General features: G+C 37.8%; 3 protein-coding genes across 3 annotated transcripts; all 3 read right to left on the bottom strand.

Moving 5' to 3' along the window:
- Positions 1 to 213: 213 nt before the first annotated feature.
- cldn15a (claudin 15a) lies at positions 214 to 4,242 on the bottom strand. The gene is made up of 5 exons (XM_061236163.1): positions 4,026 to 4,242; positions 1,786 to 1,950; positions 1,499 to 1,580; positions 937 to 1,044; positions 214 to 687 (listed from the first exon to the last, which is right to left on the bottom strand). The coding sequence occupies exons 1-5, from the start codon at positions 4,240 to 4,242 to the stop codon at positions 588 to 590; spliced, it is 672 nt and encodes a 223-aa protein (XP_061092147.1). The 3' UTR covers positions 214 to 587.
- Positions 4,243 to 7,653: 3,411 nt separating this feature from the next.
- Positions 7,654 to 15,756, bottom strand: fis1 (fission, mitochondrial 1). Its single transcript, XM_061235899.1, has 5 exons — positions 15,482 to 15,756; positions 12,710 to 12,842; positions 12,289 to 12,365; positions 10,380 to 10,485; positions 7,654 to 9,832 (listed from the first exon to the last, which is right to left on the bottom strand). Exons 1-5 carry the CDS (start codon positions 15,524 to 15,526, stop codon positions 9,735 to 9,737), a joined length of 459 nt encoding a protein of 152 aa, XP_061091883.1. The 5' UTR covers positions 15,527 to 15,756; the 3' UTR covers positions 7,654 to 9,734.
- A 191-nt stretch (positions 15,757 to 15,947) lies between these two features.
- zgc:103586 lies at positions 15,948 to 20,381 on the bottom strand. The gene is made up of 5 exons (XM_061235900.1): positions 20,269 to 20,381; positions 18,299 to 18,421; positions 18,063 to 18,174; positions 17,211 to 17,268; positions 15,948 to 16,751 (listed from the first exon to the last, which is right to left on the bottom strand). The coding sequence occupies exons 1-5, from the start codon at positions 20,273 to 20,275 to the stop codon at positions 16,617 to 16,619; spliced, it is 435 nt and encodes a 144-aa protein (XP_061091884.1). The 5' UTR covers positions 20,276 to 20,381; the 3' UTR covers positions 15,948 to 16,616.
- Positions 20,382 to 21,082: the final 701 nt, after the last annotated feature.

Genomic DNA, 21,082 nt, shown 5'->3' with positions numbered 1-21,082 from the left:
TAAAGTTAAACAATGGGTTTTATTAAAGGGAAAATAAAGGGAAATATATACATAGATAGGCCATTACAAATCTACAAAATTTTAACATTCCATTGTTTTGACCTTAAGACCAGAATATATAGGTGTGTACATTAAGAGCAATATTTTAAAGTAAGCATGAAGCAAACTGATAATACAGAGCAATTAATTACAATTACACATTTTGAAGGGAATTATTTTGCCATGTACATAAATTAATTGCTTAAAAGTTATTTATATTGGTGTATGGGTTGTACCATCAAACCAAAACCTGAATCTTCAAATGACAGCTTGAGTAAACATTAAAGACACTAGACCAAGTCACATCACCCTTTAAAAGTGCATCTATACAGCATAACAAGCTGCCTTTTTTAAATTTACAGCATTTTTATTTCCAATGTTTTTTTTTACAGAATCAGATTTCAGCCTACCATTCTGGAGTAGCTACATCATGTGCACTATCACCTTGCCGATAAAATACATTTTAAACAAAAATGTGGTGTGGACTGTTTGTGTGGTTCATGCAGAGCAGGTGTGATTGGCCCATGCAGATTTGTAGAGTCTTTCCTTCAGACATATGCATTCCTGTCATATGGGCTGGAGGCACCCCTCTGTGATTGGACAGCTGCTGAATACACTGTGCCTTTGTTAGGCTGGTACATGTAAGGACTGAGGAAAAGACAAGGACAGAGGGAAGAAATTAGTGAATGTACATCCGAAATATACATACCTACAATTTGACAGCCATACTAACAAAAAAAAATCACACACACACTGAAAATTACACAGATTCTCTTTGACAGACAAAATGACAGAATTTACACAGAAACTGAGAAGTCACACACACACACACACACATACACACACACACACACACACACACACACACGCTGAGTCAGGTTAGGATACTGAACTCACACATCGTTAGACTCCTCCATTTTGCAGGCACACAGCAGACATGATCCTCCACAAATGGCTAATGTAGCTGAGCACCACCCGATATACAGACCCTCCCCAAGTTCAAACCTACATATAATAGAACAAAAGCAACACGCTGAATACATTCAGAGTTTAGGTGTGTAAATTACACTGCACATTCACCATTATATTAAAGATCAGATAACACAGAATGTGTCAGTCAAAATCTGTCATCTGTAATCACAATCTGTACATGCTATTGCATGATGAATTGCTTAAAATTGCATGACACACACCGTAACATCAGCATAACCGACAGTATACGTATGTGTTACTGTATAAGTACTGTCTGTTATACCAAACACTCACAGCATTAAACATTATCTTCTCCTCTAGGAAAAATGTTTATTTCTCCTCAAGGAAGAGAAGATAATGCATGTAAAAAAAAACTTTAAAAAAACATATCACAGAAAAGCTTGAGGAGCAACTGCATTCAAAATACGACAGAGGGCAGTCACGCAACACGTTAAAAAAAAAAAAATGTCACCTCCCACCCACTTACTTTGTCCCGGGGTAGAACGGGTCAAAGAACTCTTGAGTGATGTTGAAGGCGTACCAGGATACAGAAATCATAGTACACACACCTGCGGTTTCACAAAGGGTTAAATCATGTTTTTTTCTGTATAAAGACGGTCATTGGCTAATAAAAAGCAGCAATTGGCTAACTAGCAAGTCAAATACACGGTGAAATTAAGACATTTAACTTTTAAAGAACATTTGTTTGTACGTAAAATAGGCGAGTGCCTTGATTGACTTCTATAAAGACTACGATTAACGTTCCATCCTTACCTTGCAGCAAAAAGAACACGCCCCCAATGCCAGCAATTCTGCCTTTCAGTATATAGTTTTCTCCTCCTGCTTTGGAGCACTGCATTCCTATCATTGTTGCAAAGATTCCAAAAGTCCCCATCACTATGGCAGCGATCATCAGTGCGCGAGAAGCCTGTAAATATCCTTTGAGGGAATGCGAAAGAAACCATGAATAAAAAATGAGCTGGACGTTCAGGATGACTGTAAGCAACACATTCACGTAATTCTATCAAAGTGTAGGTTATGCTTACCTCAAACTGCAGTTAGCAGCGAATTAAAATGACCGTTTCATAGATTGTTATTAAATTCCAGACATGCAGCCATGAAAACGCGTAACAATTAATTTCTCTTTTTAATGTTTCAGCTTTCAGTTTACTAATGCTCATATCTTGATAATGATAACTGTTTGCCTCAGATAAGCAACATGTACGCTTACGGAAAAGTTTCCAGTCTGCACTTGAACCTCATATTCACGGTTCCTTTCTATTACAATGTGCTACAGGACCAAACCACCAAAAATTGTGTCACTGCCCAAATACTTAGTGACTGCATTGAACTACGTGCGATAAATGTGGCCTCATCACATTTCTCATTTCCAGTGCATCACTCCAATGAAGCCATGGCAGAATAAAAGAAACATTTTCATATATGAGGGACAATTAAACAATTACCATCCCAGCATGCTCACCAATGCTGGGTAGGTCTAGTTCCCCATTAGGTTTATTATTATTATTATTATTATTATTATTATTATTATTATTATTATTACGCCGAGAACAACAGAGCTGAGTGTCATTGGAGGGCTGATAAAGACATCATCAACTCGAGGCACTGTATTATGAAAAGCACTATATAAATAAAATGTATTATTATTATTATTATTATTATTATTATTATTATTATTATTATTTTTATTAACTGTGGTTAAAATGCATATATCCTTCAAATGCACGGAAAAACAGACAGGCAACTTAATCAGTTTTTATTGTTACTCTACTGTAGACTTAATTGATCAATTAACGCAGGTGATTACACAATTGATGCATTTCACCTTGGTTACCAGGGTCTGACCTGGGTGCTGATTTCAAGGTGAAAACAAAAAACATTAGATCCTGTGGCTCTCCAGGTTTCATCCAGAGAGAGATGGATGTTATTGTTTGTGTTTCCTTTAATTTGCCAGTTATCTGTAGGCCTATACCTCAGAAATTATCCAAGATTTTTATCTCCAACTAATACAACTTTCATGTTTCCAAGTTGAAACTGCGCATTAACTCTACAGTAGCATATTCCTCTCGTAGATTGAAAGCATACTGCGCAGTCCTTAGTTCCTACTAATAAACGATTGCTATCAATTTTACGACGTGCACGAATAGTCCAGACCAAATGAATGCAAGAGACATTTTGCAGGCAATATGAATATATGCGGAACACAACGTTGTTTAATAGAGACAGATTCTCAAGTTGCATCTTCGGTATTGCCTACATCTTGAACCTTGTGAGGACCCGTTTTATACTTTTAGTAAAATACGAATGACACTTTTGAGAGATTTCATAATCAGTGAATAAACCAGTTATTTTGGTTATTGTTTTTATTTGTTCCTAGGGCTGTATCTGCTTTATGCCTTTTTGGCTATAATATTTATTTGACCAAAGAAGATGAAAAGTAATTAAGAATATCAGTTCAGTACAGTACATATCAATGATCTACTGCATGAAAACGTTATTTCATTGTTTCATTTTTCGCAGATGAACATAATTTATATCCCCATGCCTCTAATAGGCCTAGGCTATATAGTGGATTAAAAAAAATCTATAGCCTAAACATGTTTATCACATGATGCCACTTATTAAATATCATCTCGCAGAGGTAAATGCAAGCATTAACCATATACATTATTTATATTTTTGTCATTTAGATAAAGACAATACAGGGGTATAGAATGAGTTTTCAGACTCATTAAATCAGGTGCCAATGAGTAAACAGAACATAGTGGTTAAATTGCCTAATTGTAAATGTAATTTTATTCCCACGTTTTTTGTAGGAAAACATTTTGACGAATTCATTCTGAATTAATTATAGGCTACATTATCATCTAATTAATGACAATGATGGTCTGTCTCATTACAATTTGAATGAACCCATAATACACACATATTCTAAAAGAAAGCTTTACGCAGTCATCTATCAAGGCCACTCTTAAAAGTAGGGTATTCCGTACCGGACAGGGCAAGCAGCGAAGGAAAATCGCGACAGTTGTGGACACCCGTGGAGTCTGTGGCGCAGGACATCCATAGGTTCTCGTAAATGGTTGAAGTTGTGATAACGCTGCCATCCACAGTCGATATTTTCCAGTAACGGTTCGGCAGGGCAATCCCCACCATCACCCAGCCCAAAAAACCAAATAGAAAAGCAACAACTTCTATAATGGCGTCCATTGTTAAAGTTATGCCACCTGTCTATGTTCCCTTGTCTTTCAAATGTTTTATCCTGTTGACAGAGTCAGGCTTGAGCGTAGGCTTCATTCGCTGGCGCTTGCTCAGTGTATGTGGATATGGTTGCCAATGCAAAGATCAATGATTTATGGTTTTCTCTTCCCTCCCTTCCCTGTTTTTTTCTCTGTAACCATTTGAAACTGAACAGGTGTGTATCGGGAGACAAATCGTCACGAAAGTCCAATGTTCAAATGATGTCTTTGATAACCGCCTCACTTCCATATTATGCGCATTAACATGTCTATCTCAATATTAAAGCAATATAACAACTAAGTATATGAGTATCGATTGTTTACAACATGGACTTTGTGAGTGCCCAGTAGGCCTAGCTATTATTTCATCTCGTGCTATCGCTTAGGGAATATAATCGAAATGGCACGTGATTCCAGTACACATATAGCAACGCAAGTTGGTGCAGCATTTTATAAATATAGAATATTCAGATATTAACGGAAATTTCAGGCTGATGTCTTGTCATATCATGAAACATTCTTAATACAGTTGTACAGATAGATTGCAGTTTATTTATAGCATATTTTGCTTTGTCGTTCACGATTGTTAAGAAAGCCCATCGCCTATTCATTAATTGCAGCCGTCATACTAGTTATGCGAAGTGTTCAAGAATTTACAATGAAAATGGGACAAAGCTGTTTATTTAAGAGAACAACGACTTCTAAAGAGCTATAGCATGTACAGGAAATGTCCGTGCACAATTACCTGACCATTACTTGGCAATAATAAGTCACTGGTTGTAAATTCATAAAATCATGATGTACTGAGGGGGTCTACTGAAAAACAGCCCTGTCACAAATAATGCACCCCCACACTCCTCCCCAGTAAAAAAAAGAGGGGAAGGCCTCTCCATGAAGTTGCCGATGGGAGTTAATGTTGGGGTTTTTTAGAAGGTCTCTGATTTGGCGCACCTAATGTGTTTTGTTGATCAGCATCCATGATCAGATAAGGAGTAGAATATGGGTGCAAGGGGCCAATATGCTACACATTATTGTGAATATTATGACATTGACATTGTGAATTTGTAGGATAGTCTCTAATTCAATTCAGAGGGGTTCTGGGACCCAATAATGATGTGTTGTCTTTATTTAAGTTAAATGAGGAGATGAGCAGCTGAATCTAGATTGACCATTTGAATGCTAATTTAAGACTCCGCTGGGCAATGTGTTCAGACAATTAAAAATTGCGTCCAAAAATTGCGTCAATGACATCAGAGTTCCAAACCAGAAGTGCAGATAATCATCATAATGCACTCAACATGAATGGCCTGTAAAAACAAGCAAGAACTATGTCAATGATAAAACCTCTACCTCCATTTTCACACAATTCTGTCTGTAACGATTATTTACCTGGCATAGAAAAGGAGATGAAAGAGATAGATTCTGCTCAGTCAGCTTTATGGCAGGCTGTTCTTTATCAAGGTGCAGTTTTTATTGCTTTATTTGCACCTCATGGTTGTACTCTTGTTAGTATTTAACATTGCTTCTTATCTTGTATTATAAACTGATTATTATGGAAATGTACAGTTTGTGTTTCGGGTGAGACCACCTTAAATGTAACTGGTTGCACCACCTTTATCAGCAATAAATGCACGTTATAACAAATTCTTTTAAAAATCTGATGTTTTTTACATCAACATATATAAGAACTGGAGACTTCCGCTTATCAGTTCCATGGATTTGCTCAATGGCGTGAGAAGCCAATTCATGGAGGCTGCCATATTTGATTAAGGGGATTTTTGGCACTAGAGTTTGAGAGCTTCTGGGGGAATCCTTGGTCCTCAGGTCTTCCACGTTGCTGTGCAGGAATTTCAGTCCACTCTTCTTTACAGAACTGCTTTAATTCAGACAAATTTGTAGGTTTTTAAGCATGAACTGATTATTTCAGCATATTGGATTCTGGACTTTGACTAGCCCATTCCAAAAAGTGTTTTGGATCATTGTCTTGCTGCATAAACTTTGTTAGCCATGTTTTTCACCTTGTTACTCTCCCATCAAACCCATTTTTGCCCAGTCTCTTTCTTATTGTAGAGTTATGAACATGGACCTGCAGAGGCCTGCAGTTCTTTGGACGTTCTTCTAGGATCTTTTTTCCAAGCTTTCTCCATTTAGAGATAATGGCTCTCTCTCTCTCTGTAGTTCTGTAGAGTCTTATGAGTTTGTAACCATTTTCAGACTGATATATTTTTTAAATATTTTTTTGAATCTCTTCTGGAAGTCTGGCTGTGTTCAATCAACTGTCTGAGACTGTCTGAACACTGACTGTCTGAACACCCCGCCCACCACCACCCTGTTATGACGTAATTTAGGCAGTCACAGTTGCAGGTGTCAGTGTTAATTAGGTTTCCTAAGTGTGACGTAACCTTGTGACAAGCAATTCGGTGTCAAGCAACAAAAGCATAAAGTGGCTTGACATCATACGTTGACAACGTAATCAGGTATAAGGTACTTTAGCCCAGGTGAAGTTTTATCAGTTATGCACTTTCTAAACATTGTAACCGAAAGACGTAACTTATAAAGCAGTAGACCATGAACTCCTGAGTACTTCGAAAGTATGTATGCCAAACAGAGCATATTCTATTTAAATTTGTGTTCAGCAATTAACTTTGGAAAATGTATTCACAGGTTCTCAAAGGTCATAAGGAAACATTTTAATGTGTCATTTAATCAGGTCAACATGAATTACAGGTGTGATTAAAGTAACAATATATGCTCTTTAGTGCCTACCAGGCAGCTTTACAGATCCCTCATGAGAAAAACAAAACAGTGTTGTTTTAGGATACGAGTTCTCTTGAACTGAATATTGTTCAGAATGGAACAAATGTTCTATGTTCTATATTCACTTTTCTCACATGTACTGATAGTACTGAATGGGTTAGTGCCATTTGCAGCATCAGCTACATTCTACTTCTAGAAGGCAACAATCTGGGGAAAAAAAGAAAACAATGGCTAAAATGGTAATCACACATTTCACATTTTTTATGTATGCCTACCTTAGTGAAACTTTTTTTATCCATGCCATTATTTCAACATTCATGAAATATTGTTTGGGCATAAAAACTGGTATAAAAGCATCTAATCCTGCCCTTAAGAGTTTCAAACATGCTTTCTGCAGTCCACCATGGCCCATCCCCAATCATGATGTCAGCGTACTGCCTGCACCTGATTTGCATAAAGTTTCTCTAACCAATGAGATGGACACCTACTCTACCCAATCCAGAATGCATTTTCTCAAATTTGTGTAGAAGGCAGAGCCAGGCCTAAACAGTGAGTGGAATTAATCTTTAACAGCTTTAATTTGTATTATTCTTAATGCAACCAGGTGAAATGCAACAAGCACACATTATTTAGTGCATAAAATATTTATTTACAATTAAACAAATCAAGAAAACATTCAGAGACTTGCATTTGGCAACAAACTTCCTTTGACAGAAACTTGTGAGACTGCTAGTATTAACCACTGCTAGTATTCACACAATTTATTTCCAATTGATTTCTACAATATATGGTGGGATTTCAATGATCCAATATCTTTGAGTTTTCTATCTACTGTATAAAAGCTCAAACAATATGCTGAATTAAAAATCGATATGAAAACCAATGTTTCAACTTATGGAATTTATTTTTAAAAAATCATTAAACATAATACCCATGAGAGACAAAAACAGGATACAACTTGTTCAATCCTCAGTCACTTCAGTCTCATTCACTGTGTAAGGGTGACCAGAAGAAATATGATAAAATGTCAACAAATGTCTCCTACCCCTGGCTACATCATAGCTATTCAAACACATTCACATACCCAAGCCACTTACATCTCCATATATATATCATTCCATTTTTGAAAAGCCCCGTGTTAACAGTGAAATTGTGAAACAACTAAGAGGATCGAGTTAACATCCTGTGATTGCTGTTTAAAAGGTCTTCAGTAGCTGCTGAAGATGTCACTTTCAGAGCCTAATGTGTAATGAAAGACATGGCATTCAGGAGAAGAAAAAATAAATGAAAAATAAATTAAAAATATGAGCGAGAGAGAGAGAGAACGAGAGCGAGAGAGCGAGCGAGCGAGCGAGCGAGCGAGAGAGAGAGAGAGAGGGACTGACTGTTCTGACAGTGTACAATGGGGCCCCAGCACTTCATAAGTATGTGACTTGGCAGGGCTTTCTGGCTGTGGGAAAGTCAGAGCATTCACCGGACTGATCGATACAATTACTGTAACGGGACACTTGAAGAGAACTTCTACAATATAATAAAATTTCCAAGGACACCTATAAAGACACCTTCAATATCACATACACACAATACACTAAGTACTAGTGAAGTAAATATGCCCTTTGTATAAATTCAGAAATCTTTCCCCAAAAACATTCTGCTACCATTTAATAAATACATTCAAAAGCTATGGTTATAAAGTTAGCATACATGGGTTGTAGTTTCATTCTATGAGTAACCATAGTGCACAGTGTATTCCATATTAACATAATGGCACATCCATTAATTAGGCCTAAATATTCATGGTCCGTTTCATTAATCTATGAGAATTTAAAATATAAAAACTATGTAGACAAGCTATTTTAAAAGTCAATTTAGACAACCTAGCAAAATTCAGCTTCTAATTTTGTTTGGCTGTCTTTTATTGAAAGACAGAACATTATGGTTTGGAGAACTGATTTAATTAAAGATCATCTTGAAATATGTGATTTTGCGAAAAAATCTCATGAGGGTTCAAGGGATTGGGTGAAGAGCTTGTTCCCAAGGCCAATGTTTGACCATCTGCTCATATTAAACCACTGCAAAACAAGCTCTGTCCTGTTAAAGTTTTAGTGTATGATATGCATCGCAGTCAAGGCCTTGAAGTTAGGAGAAACAGCCAGCCCCAGTTCACTCACAATTGGAGCCTCTTCTATTGGGACAAATATGAACAATATATAACAAAATATAAGAACAAATGCATGTATTCTAAATAAACCACAGTTTTATTTTCCAGTGGCAATATAGAGCTCAACCAACTACAAACTGAAAACCTTTAGTACACAACAAATGACAAAGCCTACCATATAAATTAACTTCCAAAAGCTTTCCATTTCAAACCCAAGGGGGGTGATAACACTAATATGGTGTCCCAAAAGATGATTCATTTCTTAATTGAAATTGAAAAATGTAGGCTGGACAGTAAAGGTAAACATAAACCATACTTTTAAACAGAAACGACATAAATTTTGAAGATTAAAGTCACTCCCATTATTATTATTATCTGTGAGGGAAGAAATAATTTAGTTGAGTAGTTTAATGTAGTCAAGCTGCATGAAACTGGTCTAACATCAAGTGACCCAGTCTGAATCAGTAATTGTAGAAAGGTTTCACAGGGGCATGACAGTCTTCTGTAGGAGGAAAGAATGAAGCCAGACACCTCCCTGCTTCTTATTAGGATTTGGTCTTTGCCACAGCCAAACCGATGAGGCCTGCTAAACCAGCCACGCCCAGGCCGATGCCTCCCACGATCGCCATCCCAACCAATCCATCTAGGTGAACCAGGAAAGAATAAACCCATTCAGGATCGTTGACCACACACCAACCAATTTGCACAAGCTTTTTTTGGTTCTTGAATTTAGAATAAACTAAAAATTAATGTACCTGTTCTGCTGACACTTAATGAACTGCATTTATACAGAACTTTTATTCAAAGTGCTTTACAATGAATGCCTTGCATTCACCCACACACACATGCACACACCAATGGTGAAAGGCTGCCATCAGCTCGTTGGGAGCAACTGGGGGTTAGGCGTCAAGCTCAGGGACACTTAACGTGCCTGCCATTATTCTGCATCCCCTGGCTTGACCCCTTATTCTATCCCCTTTTCTCCCACAACCACACCCGCCCATAGCCACACCTATCAAGAGCTTGACAATGCTGCAATACCCATCAATGACCATGCTGTATCCCTCTCCAATAGCTTCCAGCCGTTAGCTCATTCACAATACAATTCTGACAAGTGATCACTACACACCATCAAGCCTTTGATCTGCAGGACAGATCTTTATAACACCCCCTCCACCACCACCCCTTACCTTTCTTTAGGGCTTTGTCAATGAGTTTCTCCAGCTCCAGGGCCTGCGTGTTCCCTGGCTCATTTCTGAGCAGAGTGCGGATATACTTCAGAGCCTTTTCATACTCCTAACAGCGTCACAGAGCAGAGAATTTCCATCAGGTAAATGAGGATGGCCATAAATGCATACAAAGTAATGTGACAAACAAAATAGCTATGAGGAAAAACATACTTTCCATGAGCATAATACTGACTATGGCTAGGGAGATGACTCATCCTGCAGTAAATCTTTACAGCAGAATGAAAAACTTTATTTAATCATCTTCAATTTCCTTCAATCTTCAATTTCCTTCAATCTTCAATTTCCTTCATAACCTGGTTTTGGTCAATTAAATTTCTATTCAGTCACTTGAGGAAATGAACTGAAATTCAAGTCATTGATTGAAAAATGCCTATAATGGTCCTAGTATCATTCATAAATTTGTTACTTAAATTCCTTTAAGGTGGTGAACGTAAATGGGTGGTAAAAACGGGTCATTTTTCTAATTTTTCAGTTTCTCAACCGCAAGAAAACCAGTTGTTTTAACATTTTTCATATTGCTATGGGTAATCTGTTAACCAGAAAACCAAAAGCAGAAAACAATGACAGTGTTCATTTTTGATGTACAACCTTGAGAACTTGTGGGAGGGACAAACAAAGTCTCAGATCGTGCAGAATGGTACAGACCAGCGGTTCCTAACCTGGACCCTGGGGTCCTTCTGAGTAGGCTATGCTTGCTGTTCATGTTGTGCTTGTTATTATTTTAAACTTATTTTAGTAAATCAGGGACAGGGCACATCAGTTGCCACATCAATGTAAATGTGCCAGAGTTAGCTAATGAGCTAATTTTCACCTGTAGTCCCTAACCCGCACGTCTTAGGTTATGCTACACTGCAAACAATTACATAGAGGTAAAAATCATATGCCTAGTTACATTATCACTGGGTTTGCGAAGTAGGTCGGTGTGTATATGTAGGCTTTAATATTTACTCACATTGTATTTTTACATCCTACTTTCCCAACAGCATAATGTTTACACCCCCAGTCCGAGATGAAAATCTGCTTCCAATTCAAACTCCAAATATGGATAATTAGGCCACTACAGTGTTAAGCAATAAACGTGGGCTGAAACTGATGACGCGAAATGTTAGCACAGAGCTGACCACTGCTCTGGGGGCAGGGTTAGAGATTTTATTTTTTATTTATTCATTTATTTATTTTTAAACCTACAACACTGCTCTTTGCAAACATTTTGTGGGTGTCTTAGATTCTAAAACCAGGAAGAGAAAGCTGATGCATGTGGACCTCTAAATGTAGGCTAGAGAAATAGCTACAATAAAACTTACATTTAATTTACAACCGATCAGTTGAACCGTCTAATAGGCCCACACAGAGTAGATATAGCATTATGCATTAGGTAGCCATCTGAAGCCTCACCTTGTTTGCCCCACCCACAAGTTCCCAGTGAAAGCAAACACTTTTCTTGTTTTGGAATTCTGGTTTCCAGATTACACATTGTAATAAGAAATGTGAAAAATGCATGCCTTTTCTTTCTTTTTCACTCCCATTGAGAAACAGAAATAAACAATTTACCCTTTTTTTTTTCTTTTTTTTTTTACAAGCATAATAGAAATTAAATAATGAATGAATGATACACAGACCAATGTCCTGTGAGGATTTTTGTATTAACTGAATTTCAGTTAATTTCCTGAATTGATGGGGTGAATTGGAACGGAACAAACCACAAAGTGCTATATACTCAAGGAGACTGCATGGGAGTTAGGGAAAGAATAGAAATGTGTACAGCCATAGACAAATGTGATGCAGTTGGAAAATAAATGATATATTCATTAATAACCAATAACTGGGAGTCATAACTGGCATACATCACCTTTAGTCTGTAGTTTGCAACAGAAAGGTAGAATAAGTAGTCTCTTTGGTCATCCTTTGGGGTCTTCTGAACCAGGTCTATGAAAAAGTAAATACAATTAATAAGGAAACAGAAAGAAAATCAACACCACAGAGACACTGCTGAAACAGAAAAAAGTAGTACAGTACATTTTCAACAATCTCAATTTACAAATATTTTTTAATTACCATTACTGACTCGAGTAAAAATAAATGTACTTTAGCTGTTCAATTTAATTATGAAGTTTAATCTGGAACATTTAAGAGGTGAAATTCCATATTTTATTTTCATAAAGAACTTTTAATCATATTCATTAACTTTACAAATATAAACGTTACAACGTTTCTTCAGTAAGTTTTTTTTCCCCCATTCATTGGAATGGGTATTGGCATTGTATACTCACCTTCCAGCATCGATATTCCCTTCTTGATATCCCCGGGGTACTTGCTCCGAATCAAACACCAAGCATACTCAAACTTTGTTTCCTTGGACACACTCCCCTTAGCCAACTCCCCATTGTACTTCTTCTCAAATTTCTGAAAGACAAACACGTCAGCAGTGAGTGGGTAATTCACAACATAATTAAATAAATAAATTGTGTATAATTCCATATTAAGAAATGTTGAGTACTGTTGTAGTCTTTTCACCCCGCCCACAGGTTGCTACAATTCACATCAGTGTCATTCTCCTGGTTTTACGACGACAATGACCGAAAGCATACTGCCAAGACAATGCTGGGGTGGCTTCCAGACAAGTCTGACTGTCCTTGAGTGGCCCAGCCAAAGCCCAGACTTAAACCCCATAGAACATCTGCGGAGAGACCCGAAGATGGCAGTTCACAGACACTTCCCATCCAATCTGACAGAGCTCAACAGGATCTGCCAGGAAGAATGGGATAAACTGCCCAAATCCAGGTGTGCAAAGCTTGTAGAGACTTACCCAAGGGTTTAGGGGGCATTATGGGTTATTGAGGTTATTTGACTGATGGGCAACAAAGGCAATTGTATTTATTACAAATTAAATCGAAAACACAAAGTGAAAGAATTGAAGGGGTATGAATACTTTCTGAAGACCCTAACCCTTTCCCCCAGAGGGTATGTTTTTATTAATTAAAATGAGCATTCCAAAGTAATCCAACAGAAAAAGAAAAGACTTGAGCACAGAGCTGAATGCTTGTTACATGCAACAAATTTAGTCAGAAAATGCCACCCTTGAGGGAAGGCCGCAAGGGAAGAGAATGTGTTATAGTGCAATCCAGGCATCACCAACCCTGTTCCTGGAGATCTACCATCCCGTAGGTTCACTCCAACCCTAATTTGGCCCACCTGATACCAACAATTAGCATCTTGATGAGTTCCCTAGCTGTTGAATGAGGTCCGCTGTTATATGGTTGGAGTGAAAACCTACAGGACGGTAGATCTCCAGGACCAGGGTTGGTGACCCCTGGCACTGTCACCAATCCAGCCGATGTGCTCACATTTAGCAACTTAACTTTATTTCATTTATTTACCAGGGACAGTGCACATTAATCAACATTTTCTGTTTCCACAGCAATGTAAATGTGTCAGAGTTAGCTAATGAGATCATTTTCATCTGTAGTCCCTAAGCTTGTATGTCTTTGGACTTGGATCAATATGGAATACAAATGAAAAAAATCCAGGACGATACGAGAAGCTCGAAAAATGTGTTTGGGCCTTTAACTTTCAGTTTCTGGTTGTTTTTATATTTCAGTTTCAGTAGGTTTTGGATTGGCAGACCGTTTGTCTGTGCGATGGAAGATATTTACAAAGGTTCACAACAGGACGACCCGTTTTACATGTTTTAAGACAAGCTCTTAATTCCCAAGTGTCCCAATGCTAATGCTGAGGCGTCACAATTTCACTGAGCACAGGTTACTAGGCGATAGGAAACTGTTACAACCGAAAACAAGATGCAATTGCATGCAATCTTTGAATAACAATAGCCCAGGGGTCGGCAACCCTGGTCCTGGAGAGCCGCAGGGTGTGCTGGCTTTCGTCTCCACTTTAAAATAAGCAACCGATTCAGACCCAAGAAACCAGGTGAAGTGAGTTAACTGTGTGATCAACGGCTTTTACTGATAAATTAATGCCAAGTAACAATGAAAGCCAGCACACCCTGCGGCTCTCCAGGACCAGGGTTGCCGACCCCTGCAATAGCCTATTTTAAACGGGTGGAAGACCCGGAGCATTGATGCCCAATCATGATGACCAATCATGATGACATGGAGGGCCGAGTTTGCAGGTCATCAAACGTCATTAGACCAGCTGATTTCACTTAACACACCTTCAACCAGAGAGGAGGGAACCAATTCGTTAAATAAACTAGTTTAGTAAACCAATATACTCTCGACCCCCCCCCCCATGGCAGATGATTGGGCATCGATATAACAAGCTCCTTTTGAGTGACCGGAGACACGCCAATTAAATTCAACATGTAGTCAGCATGTAAAATATCCTTCATCTCGCCCAAAAAAACAATCGTACACTCTCACCCAATCAAAAACGTTCACTCAGAGAAATTCGTATTTTTTCATTCGAGAACTATGCCTTTAATGGACCAAAGACACAGTCACGAGTCTCGTCAAACCAAAGAGGAATATTCTAGTTAGTATTACAACTACTGAATGCATCGTCACTGACTTAGCGAATCTTTTCCAACAACTGTGTAGCAAGTTAACGTTTTCAATCTAGAGTTGTGCAACTCTGGTAAAATGGAGGCACAATCGATGTCAAGTGTGTACAACTACGCAGTTTCAACAAAACTGCCATAGTATGCAGCATAAACACCACATATTTCAATTTAGCTAAACAGCTAGCTAGCTAACTTGGCTAGTTACTGTAACTAGCGTTACCAAAGCTTACTTCGCTAAATAAGAAAGCATGTGCGTAAGTATATGCTCTAAAGTAAGGTCATCTCATATCCGTTCATTTGAAGTGGAGACATAATGTAATAAGTGCCCATAACCGATTATTATGCCGTTTTAGGACTTGTGAACGCTTCGATGGCGTACATTCGTACATGGCTACGCTAGGCCACGTCTACAATGTTCTCATCTCGTCGCATTAAACAAGAATATGGTATCATTCGAAAAATGTATTTCCTATAATCGTTGAACGACACAGTCTCAATAAGATAACGTTATAATCATGCTTACCGACAGGTCCTCGGGAGCCACGACTTCACTCACAACAGCCTCCATGTTTCCGGAAATACTTTAGCCAAGTTACTATCTTCAGACCGGAAAACGACACTGTACCCGTACTTTCCTTCCCCCGGTGAACCCGGGAAGTCAGCCGCTTGTAGAAGTGAGTAGAACAACCTAAAAATACATCAAAGAAAAGCTGCCTGCGAACGCGAAGTAGTATGTACACATAATCTGAGGTTGGGTGAGCTGAACCTGCTGCCTTCCAGCCGTCACTGAGGGAAGGAAAGTACCACGGGCTATATAAGTACTACAGCCAATGGGACAGTAGATCTTTTATCCACATATCGCTCTCAGAACTGTGGTAGATAAAGTCGATGTGGTAGCTAATGACATATTATAGAATGTCGTAAAGTGCGGTGGTTCCCAAACTCTTGGAGTACCCCTGTGTATCACAACCACAATTGCAATCCAAGAATTTTTACAAGCGGGTTTTCCAATTTTATTAACTTGGTGCTTTTCATGCTTAGAGGGATTAATCTACCCTCTTAAACCGCATTTCGTTAGACAGCTATGCATACTATAAACAATAAAATTCCAATGTGCATATTGTGCTTATTGTGTTATATTGGAAACAATTAAAGGCAAAATGATAACAAACCTGCATTGTATTGATACGTTTAAGGGAAAAACGTGTGTGTTCAACTACCTAATTAATTAACGTCTGGGAACCATTACTATAGTGGATTAATGAATAAAAATAACAAACAAACAATGACAAAACTAATTTACATACAGAAAAATGATTATTATCAGAAAATCTATCTGGAGACATACAACCATAACAAACATGAATTTGTCCTGAGCAGGCTTTCCACTCATATAAGGATTCTTTATGTCCCAAAACAATTTTAAAATTGCACCCTTTCCTTTCAATCCTTAAAGCCTAGGCCAAACACTATGCTTGAAATTTTTTACTGTTCCATGTTCTTAAACATTTCCATTTCAACTGTTACCTAAAACATATTATGATTACTATCATTCATGGTTCCTCTTGTGCACCAATTTCTGACTGAAGTATGGTGGGACTACAATGGAATGTTAGATGTGAATGAAGGAGTTGGAAAGTGTTCTATTATACATGTTTTTATAAAGTCATGTTAGCCATTGAATTCTTTTCAAGGTGAGCAGGGGAGAAGGCCAAGGGCAACAGTTCTTGGAGGCTAGTCTTCTTATAGGAACCATCTGGCTTGGTTAGGTAGACATCCCAATTTGACCCAAACTGGGATGAGAAAGTCAGAAGGAGAATATGTCATTGTCATCATCCATGACAGTCCACCATATTTAATCCAGATAAATGTACAGCCCGATGTTCCTCACGAATACGCATTGTCTGGAACCATGCAGTGGGTATGTTATAAAAACATTTTGTTTATGTGTCTTCCAAAAAGACATTACTCTAATAGTCTACAATTGCTACTAAAATATTGTAAATGTGGTCTAATTTCCAATCAATTTATTTACTGTGGTAATATTGTGTAATACCACAGATCTTCAACACATATTATAATCTGTCCCAATTCAGTGTTCTAGTGGGCTTCCATAGCAGGATATGTAAACATCAATCAGTTAATTAGTGAAATGTGCTATGTGCATTCCTATCACAAAATGGTAAGACTATTTTTCACTGCAAAAAAGTTAGGGGTTATATGAGGTGAAAATTGATGTACACTGTACTCACTTCCATCAGCACTTGTCGACATGCTCCACAGGGTCCCACAAAACTGTCTTTAATATCGCTGAGAAACAAAGTGAGACTGTCTAACCAACTCAATTTGATGCTTTTCTGATTTGTTAATGTATTACCCGAATCCTGTGGTACACAATAAAGTTTAAACAAAAATCAAACACACATCACAAGATTTAAAATACATTACATCAAAGGAACAGGTTTTACACTCACCAAGCACTTTGTTAGTAAAAATTTTACTTTATTACACCTACTTATTCATGCGATTATCTAATCAGCCAATTGTGTGGCAGCAGTGCAATGCATACAATCATGTAGATACGGGTCATACGGGTTTAAGCTTCAGTTAATGTTCACATCAGCCATCAGAATGGGGTCTAAGTGACTTTGACTGTGTAATGATTGTTGGTGGCAGACAGGGTGGTTTAAGTATCTCAGAAACTGCTGATCTCCTGGTATTTTCACGCACACTAGTCTCTAGAGTTTACAAAGAATGGTGCAAAAACCAGTGAGCAGCAGTTCTGCAGACAAAAACGCCTTGTTAATGAGAGATGTCAGAGGAGAATGGCCAGACTGGTCAAAGCTGACAGAAAGGTGACAGTAACGCAAATAACCACACATTACAACAATGGTATGCAGAAGAGCATCTCTGAACACACAAAGTATCCTAAGTGGATAGGCTACAGCAGTAGAAGTCTAAAAAAGAAGTCTAATAAATGCCTAATAAAGTGCTCACTGAGTATAACATTAATAATGAATGTCAGTCGACACAGCTTCACCCATCTTTTGTTGGACGTCATCAATGCATTCTGGGCATATTTACTGTTACATGCAGCTTCTCACCAGGTGACAGCAATAGCAGTGAATTGTCTGTGCCCCTCAGCCACAGCCCGCTGTATTGCTGTCCTCTCTGCGCACACGGTCAGTCCAAAGGAAGCATTTTCCACATTACAGCCTGTGAAGCAATCATACAATATTTAAGACTTAAGAAACACCACACATTTTATAGATGCATACATTCTCAGTACCCTACATTACACTCCCATGATCCCCACTGGGAACCATCTACAAATTCTTACCTGTGACTATGTCGCCCGTCGTCGTCAATATTGCGGCACCTACGGGAAAGTGGCTGTAGGGGCAATATGCTAGATCCCGAGCCTGCAGGCACTTCCAAACCAGTTCTTTTATCAGCGCAGTCTCTGCACGTCACATTTAAATAGCCAACATGTGGACACAATAGACACAGAATAAAGATATGTTCATGTGTAGGTGGTAGGGCTAAGGATTACATTCCATTTTTGTGTCGCTGTGAATAAGTTACCTTCCTGGAAATCACATACCATAACATTTATTTTACCATTTCAAAAAGGATTAAAATGGCACCATATTTCAGAAATGAAAATGTAAAAAATATTGACTCCTTTGATAATTAGGCTACTAACAGTCTCATATAATCTAAATGATCAATTTGAAGCTAACTATACATACTATACTGTATATATGGGTGATCCTGCAATAACAGGAACAATTTGCCATGCATACTCTTAAAAAATAAAATCCATTGAAAGACCAGTCTATTGGTCTCATTATGATCCTAAATGTACAGCTTTATCTGTACAGTAATCATTTTTTGCAATTATTCACTGTAAAAGTAATTAAGTATATTGTATTGTATTAATTAACAAGTATTTTGAAAAAGGAAATATTGCCATTGAGGATTTTTAAACATCACCAGTAAAACAATTAAACATTTAAATACCTGAGTATATAAACTTGATTAGATAGCTGTATACAATATTTTATTTGTCATCTTATTTGTCATATATTTTCTTTCATCTTTTGGTTGGGAAAAAACTATGATTACCGGAAGCACATCCTCTTTGAATCTGTAATGCAAATATTGACATAAATCATTATTTAATTATTATTTAACTAAAAAACAAGGTCTATGGCAGGAATGTACAATGTGTTCTGGAAATGCAATTTGTTTACCTTTCGTAACTAAGAAAATCTTAAGTGTCACGCGCAAAAATCTATGATAATTTACAAAACACTGGCACAAGATTAACCTGATCTTGTCAGACTGCATGTCGCACCAACACAGAAAAAAAAGCTATTTTGTGATGCATCAATGTCAGAACTCATACACTGCTCATTAAAGGCCACAGTATCCAGCTCCACCTGTCTCTTTGTCACTGGATGGGGTTCAGGTGCGTAAGTTCCCTTTCAAATATGTTATCTGTCATTGGCCAAAAGAGTCTGTTTGGGCCAATGGAGCTCATTGTCTTGACGAGATCACTATGGTCTGCAGCAATATCAATTATATTTTTGTATTTTGCAGGTTTGTATGTAGCAATTTTCAATGAAGTGATTTTCTTTTTTGTTGGCTCCCCAACTCGTAGGCATGACCAAATCCATAACGTTAGAATATGAGGAGCATATGAATCTTTATCCTCCACAGGCATGATGCTGACTGTAGGCGAACTACTGCATCTGTTGGTAGCCAAGTAACGTTTACATTGAAAATACTTTATTTACAAGCATTACAAGTGACGCCACTGGCATGGAACCGGTAAATTCTGTTTGAAATAAATAGCCTATTGCATTTTGTAGTCAATTTAATTCATTTTATTCTTTTTTCTTTTTACTTAAATATGCGATTATATGTTTTTTAAATTATTTTTGCTTTTCTCATTAAAATACATCTGGGCTTCAGACAACAGTAAATGAGAGATTGGGTGCAAGATTAATCTAAAAAGAACTATATACCCAAAGGACATAAAAGTTCCCGTATTTGCATAATCACCCCGTGTGTGTGTGTCTTTGAAAACTATCTTAATTGTTTCCTGTTCAGTTTTTTTTAACTGAATTCCCAGTAAAATCGTCAAACGCGTTATACGACCTTGTATGTCTAATTTACAGTGGTTACAAAGGTTCAATGAACTTTTCTTACATCGGTGAGGAACAACAGAACGATAAGTTAATACTTTGCTGTAATATATCAAAGAAATCTGATCGGATTTAGTACAGTTGCCTGTTTACTTGCCTGCCATTTCTGCAAAAACTATGATTTTTCCTTCACGTCGTTATTTTTTCTTTCGCTATTTGTGAGTAAACGTGAGACCGTACAACACAAATAACTGCTGCCCCCTGGTAGCCTAGTAAATTATTCGGGTTAAGTGGGAGGAAGAGGCGGAGTATAGTCTTGTTGCGCGGATACATGATACCGTTATCTGGCGATACCATTGGCTCATTCTCCGCTTGCACTTTCAGGCCTGACTTGCAGTGTTTTACCCCCTGAACTCTGTTTACCATTGATTTTCCCCCTGAAGCTCGCAAACTCCAGTGGTTACCAGAGGCATTGCAGTTTATTACCCCTCTTGTCCCAGAAAACACATTTCCCAACTGAAGTCCGTTAAAAATTTTGTACAGTACATTTACGTTTGAATTTATTCACATTTAACTAATTTTCTTCTGAATTCACTTTGTGAATCTTGAATCAGTTTGCTCTAAACAATTAGCTTTTCTAATGCCATAATCTCAACACTAGCTAACTGACCATGTGCATAGGTGTGGTGATGACAAAATCACATCTTGTCTTCAAACTGATGGTCAAAAAATATATATAAGTTTTTAAACTGCATTAGAACTGAGCAGCTATGCAGTAGGTAGGCTGCTGTGACCTTAGGTAACTTAGTGTCCAATTGCATTCATGCTGCAATGCTCATCCAAGTCTGATTTGGTAAATGGTAAATGGTTGGCATTTATATAGCGTCTTTATCCAAAGCACTGTACAATTGATGCTTCTCATTCACCCATTCATACACACACTCACACACTGACGGCGATTGGCTGCCATG

Source organism: Conger conger, chromosome 3 (assembly GCF_963514075.1).
Source record: "Conger conger chromosome 3, fConCon1.1, whole genome shotgun sequence".
Taxonomy (NCBI): domain Eukaryota; kingdom Metazoa; phylum Chordata; class Actinopteri; order Anguilliformes; family Congridae; genus Conger; species Conger conger.
This window is presented reverse-complemented; position numbering and strand designations above follow the sequence as displayed.

Excerpts from the sequence above, each read along its gene's own strand:
- zgc:103586 (XM_061235900.1), bottom strand. Across the intron at positions 17,269-18,062 it reads ACTGCTATTGCTGTCACCTG|CGATATTAAAGACAGTTTTG; the intron begins GTGAGAAGCTGC and ends TTTGTTTCTCAG. Across the intron at positions 16,752-17,210 it reads GTCGACAAGTGCTGATGGAA|TTTGGGTCAAATTGGGATGT; the intron begins GTGAGTACAGTG and ends TTCTCATCCCAG.
- cldn15a (XM_061236163.1), bottom strand. The coding sequence starts at position 4,242 with ATGGACGCCATTATAGAAGTTGTTGCTTTTCTATTTGGTTTTTTGGGC. Across the intron at positions 1,951-4,025 it reads TTCGCTGCTTGCCCTGTCCG|GATATTTACAGGCTTCTCGC; the intron begins GTACGGAATACC and ends ATTCCCTCAAAG. Across the intron at positions 688-936 it reads ATGGAGGAGTCTAACGATGT|TCCTTACATGTACCAGCCTA; the intron begins GTGAGTTCAGTA and ends TCTTTTCCTCAG.
- fis1 (XM_061235899.1), bottom strand. The coding sequence starts at position 15,526 with ATGGAGGCTGTTGTGAGTGAAGTCGTGGCTCCCGAGGACCTGTCG. Across the intron at positions 12,843-15,481 it reads TGGCTCCCGAGGACCTGTCG|AAATTTGAGAAGAAGTACAA; the intron begins GTAAGCATGATT and ends TTTGTCTTTCAG. Across the intron at positions 10,486-12,288 it reads TTGCAAACTACAGACTAAAG|GAGTATGAAAAGGCTCTGAA; the intron begins GTGATGTATGCC and ends TGACGCTGTTAG.